The sequence below is a fragment of the Oncorhynchus tshawytscha genome, linkage group LG29 (assembly GCF_018296145.1).
Source record: "Oncorhynchus tshawytscha isolate Ot180627B linkage group LG29, Otsh_v2.0, whole genome shotgun sequence".
In the NCBI taxonomy this organism is placed as follows: domain Eukaryota; kingdom Metazoa; phylum Chordata; class Actinopteri; order Salmoniformes; family Salmonidae; genus Oncorhynchus; species Oncorhynchus tshawytscha.
In genome coordinates, this window is record NC_056457.1 from 26128729 (window position 1) to 26136228 (window position 7500).

General features: G+C 46.2%; 1 protein-coding gene across 1 annotated transcript in view; it reads right to left on the reverse strand.

Annotated features, from left to right (window-relative positions):
- The window catches only part of LOC112227472 (contactin-associated protein-like 2), a 132262-nt gene that overhangs the window by 123794 nt on the left and 968 nt on the right, over positions 1-7500 (reverse strand). The window contains exons 2-3 of the mRNA XM_042308824.1: positions 3282-3425; positions 2790-3048 (exon numbers count right to left, since the gene is read on the reverse strand). Of these exons, the coding sequence (XP_042164758.1) occupies positions 2790-3048; positions 3282-3410 (388 nt within the window). The 5' untranslated portion in view covers positions 3411-3425. The remainder of the gene's footprint in view (positions 1-2789; positions 3049-3281; positions 3426-7500) is intronic.

Here is a 7500-nt window from a genome sequence, read left to right on the forward strand (position 1 = left end):
GTGGGGGAGACAGGGAGAGGGACAGAGAGGGGTGGGGGTAGACAGGGGAGAGGGACAGAGAGGGGTGGGGGAGACAGGGGGAGAGGGACAGAGAGGGGTGGGGGGAGACAGTGGGAGAGGGACAGAGAGGGGTGGGGGGAGACAGGGGAGAGGGACAGAGAGGGGGGGGGGAGACAGGGGAGAGGGACAGAGAGGGGTGGGGGAGACAGGGGAGAGGGACAGAGAGGGTTGGGGGAGACAGGGGAGAGGGACAGAGAGGGGTGGGGGGAGACAGGGGGAGAGGGACAGAGAGGGGTGGGGGAGACAGGGGGAGAGGACAGAGAGGGGTGGGGAAACAGGGGAGAGGGACAGAGAGGGGTGGGGGAGACAGGGGGAGAGGGACAGAGAGGGGTGGGGGAAACAGGGGGAGAGGGACAGAGAGGGGTGGGGGGAGACAGGGGGAGAGGGACAGAGAGGGGTGGGGGGAGACAGGGGAGAGGGACAGAGAGGGGTGGGGGAGACAGGGGGAGAGGGACAGAGAGGGGTTATTTAACGAACCAAACATTCAAATACCGTTATAGAGGTTAAAGTAAAAAACAAAACCAGTCCAGGCATCAATACCGGTATATCGTAAAATAAGGTATACTGCCCATCCCTATGTGTGTGTAGGCAAGGGAGGGAGAGAGGGAGATACATAATAAATAACAGTTGGGGCATTCCCTGTTGTTATGCACACACCTAACCACACACACACACACACACACACACACACACACACCTAACACACACACACACACACACACACACACCTAACCACACACACACACACACACACACACACACACACACACACACACACACACACACACACACACACACACACACACACACACACACACACACACACACACACACCTAACCACACACACACACCTAACCACACACACACACACACACACACACACACACACACACACACACACACACACACACACACACACCTAACCACACACACACACACACACACACACACACACACACACACACACACACACACACCTAACACACACACACACACACACACACACACACACACACACACACACACACACACACACACACACACACACACACACACACACACACACACACACACACCTAACCACACACACACACACACACACACACACACCTAACCACACACACACACCTAACCACACACACACACCTAACCACACACACACACACACACACACACCTAACCACACACACACACACACACACACACAAACACACTTAACCACGCACACACACACACACACACACACACACCTAACCACGCACGAACGCACGCATGCACACACACACACACACACACACACACACACACACACACATATAACCACGCACGCACGCACACACACACACACCTAACCACGCACGCACACACACACACACACACACACGCACGCACGCACACACACACACACCTAACCACGCACGCACACACACACACACACACCTAAACACGCACGCACACATGCACACACACACACACACACACACACACACACACACACACACACACAATGGAACAGAGAGAGAGAGAGAGATGTTGTCTATCAAAAATGGAAGTAAGAGGTTATGTGTCCTCGTTAACCTTGCAGTAGTGTGTTTCTAGAGTTTAGTTTGGAAGTATCTCAAGGCAGACGGGGTATATTTTCTTGGAAAAAACATATTTTCACACTTTACTGCACAATCATGTAATTAGCGATCATCCGTGTCTCCTCCTTGACAACAGCATCAAAACAATGAGCGGCGTAACCACGACAACGACCTTGCTGTACCCATCTGATTGTTGCTAATTAGTCATTAGCTGGTAGAGGCAATCATCATCGCTAACGAGATGGCAGGATAAGATATTTACACAGACGTGTTTGATGGGTGGGTGGTTAGGTGTGTTTGTGTCTGTGTTTGTGTGTGTGTGTGTGTGGTTAAGTGTGTGTGGATATGTGTGTGTGTGGTTAGTGTGTGTGTGGTTTGTGTGTGTATGTGTGTGTGTGTGTGTGGATCAGTATGTGTGTGTTGTTGGGTTCTAGATTGAAATACTTGCTATACTAGAAGTTAATGGTTACATGTGTGAGGAATGTATATGATGGGGTCAATGGAGGGTGTATACGAAGTATGGATCTGGAAAAGTTACTAGGTTTCTGTACCAAATATTCAGTTCTGCTTTTCTGATGTATCAAATACTTATGTCAAGCAATAAAATGCAAATTAATTACTTAAAAATCATACAATTATAGCTGTGGATTAGTGAGGAATGTCAGGTCAGGTTAGACGAAGGGAGAAGGAACAGCTTTCTTCCATGACTCTTAACTTCCTGCCTAGCAACACTGATGTAGTGTTGAGAGGTGTGAGCAGGAGACTCCACTTACAGGAGGGTATAAATACCTGTGCTGGTGGAAACATGTCTTTGTCTTTTCAGCTGTTTCTACCAGTGGATGAATAAACTTGGTTTGAGCTTTGACTAGTTGTCCGTTCGTGTTTCACTCTGTCAGAACCGAACAGTGTGTCTGGTTAAATTGATCCTGAGTGGCGCAGTGGTCTAACACATTTCAGTGCAAGAGGCATCACTACAGTCCCTGGTTCGAATCCAGGCTGTATCACATACGGCCGTGATTGGGAGTCACATAGGGCTAGGGGTAGGCCGTCATTGTAAATAAGAATTTATTCTTAACTGACTTGACTAGTTAAATAAAGGTAAATGTGTGTGTGTGCAGTTCAGTGTGTGTTCCTGTCCCTCCTACCTGATGATATTGCTATCCTGGTGTTCTTCGTCTGCGTCACGTTGAAGTGAACTCCCATCTTCCCGTCGTCAAGGGCGATCTCAAGCGTTCCGTCGTCAAGGTTACTGAAAAGGAGGAGTCCGTTGGCGTTCCAGGTGCGGAACTGGAATCTAAGTGATACTACATCCTGATTGGCTCTTCCTGGGAGCTGCAGGAAGCTGGTGGCGTTGAAGAAAACTGGGAAGGAGTGAGACTCCATGCAAGAGAATGACAGATTACGCTACGGAAAAGAGAGAGAGAGAAAGGGAGGGAGATTCTTATCATTACTTGTGATTATCATTAGTTATCAAATAATCATTCATCAAATGAGTTGTTTGCTTTGACAAATTATTACATTTGACAAGGCAATTTGATAATATATTGTACAAAGAGAGAGACAGAGGCAGAAACAGAGATAGATGGAGATTCAGAGAGAAACAGAGAGCTAGACAGTGACAGCTGTGTGTAACTTACAAAGCTGGAGGTGTCTAGCTTCTTGCGTCGTGCCAGATCAGTGATGTTGTCTCCGTTGTAGTTGATGCTCTCCATACAGCCTCTGAAGTTCTTCATCCCCCCTCCCATTGGCTTACCACTGTAGGGCATGCCACCAAAACTCAACTACAGTAGAGAGAGAGAGATGAGACAAAGAGAAATAGAGGGATTAAAGAACTAACATAGAACAGCATAAAAATCATTTTCTCATCTGCTAAGATGTCTTGGTGCTCCCTAAATGTTACTGCATGTGTCATTGTTAAGGGTCTGTACTGTGATGCTTCACTACTCATATTAATGAATGAATTAAAGCCAAGAATGTATAAGGAAGCCACGCTTTAAACAGACACACCAAGGGAAGCCAGGCTTTAAACAGACACACCAAGAGAAGCCAGGCTTTAAACAGACACACCAAGGGAAGCCAGGCTTTAAACAGACACACCAAGGGAAGCCAGGCTTTAAACAGACACACCAAGGGAAGCCAGGCTTTAAACAGACACACCAAGGGCTAAGGAGATTGGCTGGGCAGTTCTGCACTGAGCAAAAGCAGTCACGCTGTCGGGAATAACTCAGTTAGTTAACGATTCAACTACTGTACCCAGCAGCACATTATAGGCACGTGTATATGCATGCACTCACCTAGACATACACATACAATCACTGTATTTTTGCATGATGTATCTTGGGTATTTAAAAATCTATTTGGTGTTATAAGTGGTATTAGTGTGCGGTACAGTTTCATTGCATTAACATCCATCATTAATTCTATATTATAAGCAAGTCTTGTTTGAGCTGCTTTTGAAAGCGAAAGTCGAATTGAAAACAGTATTGGTATTGCTAGAACTGATGGTTTGGTTCGCTGAACTAGCAAGTCTGTTTGTTTTGTTTCCACGGCAACTACTGTTGCTATCTAGTTATGTCAGTGGACGCTGAACACATTTCTACTGGCAAATTAACACATTTCTAGTGGCAAATGTGTTCATTTATAGCCATGGTATGAAAGGGATCATCAACTCAGGGCTCTAGGCGTTCTGTGGAAAATGATGCAACTCTGTGGAAGGTCAGTTTGACTCCGCTAGCGCGTCGTGGAACACACCTTCTACATTGTTCATTATTTTCAACAGAACACACAGCCCCTCATTGATTATCCCTTACATACACTGCATTCTGAAACTATATAGACCGACGGTACAGTCTTATTCTAAAATTGACTACATAAAATAAATACTCAGCAATCTACACATAATACCCCATACTGACAAACACAAACACGAAAACAGGCTTTTTGAATTTTTGCAATTAAAAAAACAAATGATATACCTTATTCCATAAGTACTCAGACCCTATGAGACTTGAAATTGAGCTCAGGTGACATCCGGTTTCCATTGATCATCCTTGAGATAATTCTACAACTTGATTGGAGTCCACTGATGGTACATTCAATTGATTGGACATGATTTGGAAAGACACACACCTGTCTATATGAAGTCCCACAGTTGACCGTGCATGTCAATGCCAAAAAACAAGCCATGAGGATGAAGGAATTATCCGTAGAGGTCCGAGACAGGATTGTGTCGAGGCACAGATCTGGTGAAGGGTACCTAAACATTTCTGCAGCATTGAAGGTCCCCAATAATACAGTGGCCTCATCCTTCCTGACCGACCGGTGAAACTGTGCAATTGGGGGAGAAGGGCCTTGGTCAGGAGGTGACCAAGAACATGATGGTCAGTCTGAGAGGTCTAGAGATGGGAGAACCTGTGTACAGATGGGAGAAATTTCCATCTCTGCAGCACTCCACTAATCAGGCCTTTATGGCAGAGTGGCCAGATGGAAGCCACTCCTCAGTAAAAGGCACATGACAGCCCGCTTGAGTTTGCCAAAAGGCATCTAAAGGACTCTCAGACCAGGAGAAACAAGTTTCTCAGGCTAGATGAAACCAAGATTGAACTTTTGCTCTGAATGCCAAGCGTCACGTCTGGAGGAAACCTGGCACCATCCCTACGGTGAAACATGGTGGTGGCAGCATCACGTCTGGAGGAAACCTGGCACCATCCCTACGGTGAAGCATGGTGGTGGCAGCATCACGTCTGGAGGAAACCTGGCACCATCCCTACGGTGAAACATGGTGGTGGCAGCATCATGCTGTGGGGATGTTTTTCAGCGGCAGGGACTGGGAGACTAGTCAGGATCGAGGGAAAGATGAACGGAGCAAAGCAGAGAGAGATCCTTGATGAAAACCTGCCCCAGAGTGCTCAGGACCTCAGACTTGGGCGAAGGCTCACCTTCCAACAGGACAACGACCCTAAGCACACAGCCAAGACAACGCAGGAGTGGCTTTGGGACTGTCCTTGAGTCTCTGAATGTCCTTGAGTGGCCCAGCCAGAGCCTGGACTTGAACCCGATCGAACATCTCTGGAGAGACCTGAAAATAGCTGTTCAGCAACGCTCCTCATCCAACCTGAGAGAGCTTGAGAGGATCTGCAGAGAAGAATGGGAGAAACTCCCCAAAAACTCCCCAAATACAAGTGTGCCAAGCTTGTAGCGTCATACCCAAGAAGAATTAAGGCTGTAATCACTGCCAAAGGTGCTTCAACAAAGTACTGAGTAAAGGGTCTGAATACTTATGTAAATGTGATATTTCAGTTTAATTTATTTGCTTTGTCATCATGGGCTATTGTGTGTAGATTGATGAGAGAAAACATTATAAAAAAATCCATTTTAGAATAAGGCTGTAATGTAATAAAATGTGGAAAAAGTGAAGGGGTCTGAATACTTCGAATACACTGTATGGATTAGTCCTGATGAGTGAGTTGTAACTCCACTATCTAATTTTTCTGGTATCAAATCTAACAGCAAATACTGGCAATTATAGCTGACATATGAGGGAAAAGGAAAGATATATATATATATATATATATATATATATATATATATATATATAGAGAGAGAGAGAGAGAGGGAGAGGGAGAGAGAGAGAGAGAGAGAGAGAGAGAGAGAGGGAGAGAACAATGGAGAGAGAGAGAGAGAACAATGGAGAGAGAGAGAGAGAGAGGGAGAGAGAGAGAGAGAGAGAACAATGGAGAGAGAGAGATGAAAAAATAAGAAAATAGAATACTGTAAAAAGAAGAAGGGAAGAGAGAAAGCAGAAGAGAGGAGAGGAGACATGACACTGACAAGCGGAGGAGGGTGTTAATAGGGTGAGTCGGAGGTGAGACAGAGGAACTAGGGGAGGAAGGGGGAGGGAGGTGAGTTGATGGCTGTGCTCTCAGGACAGAGTGTTAATTAGTGCTATACAATGCCTGTTATAGGTCTAGAGGGAGGGAGGGAGGGAAATACTGAGAGACACTCTGTAGAGGAATCTTAAGCAGTGGAACAATGCTGTGCGTCAGTGTGTGAATGCAAGTACATCGGAAACAAATATCAAGTGTTTGTCCTATGTTTCATGAGCTGAAATAAAAAAAAGCTTGTTTCTATCAAATTCTGAGCACAAATGTGTTTCCATCCCTGTTAGTGAGCATTTCTCCTTCACCAAGATACTCCATCCACCTGACAGGTGTGGCATATCAAGACTAGGTGCACCTTGTGCTGGGGACAATAAAAGCCACTCTAAAATGTGCAGTTTTGTCACACAACACAATGTCACAGATGTCTCAAGTTTTGAGGGAGTGTGCAATTGACATGCTGACTGCAGGAATGTCCACCAGAGCTGTGTCCAGATAATTGAATGTCCACCAGAGCTGTGTCCAGATAATTGAATGTCCACCAGAGCTGTGTCCAGATAATTGAATGTCCACCAGAGCTGTGTCCAGATAATTGAATGTCCACCAGAGCTGTGTCCAGATAATTGAATGTCCACCAGAGCTGTGTCCAGATAATTGAATGTCGACCAGAGCTGTTCCAGATAATTAAAAAGTCCACCAGAGCTGTGTCCAGATAATTGAATGTCCATTTCTCTACCATAACCTGCCTCCAACGTTGTTTTAGAGAATTTGACGTCCAACAGGCCTCACAACCGCAGGCCACGTGTAACCACGCCAGCCCAGGACCTCCACATCTTCTTCACCTTGCGGGATCGTCTGAGACCAGCTACCGGGACAGCTGATGAAACTGTGGGTTTGCACAACTGAAGGATTTCTGCACAAACTGTCAGAAGCCGTCTCGTCGGGGAAGCTCATCTGGGTGCTCATCGTCCTCACCAGG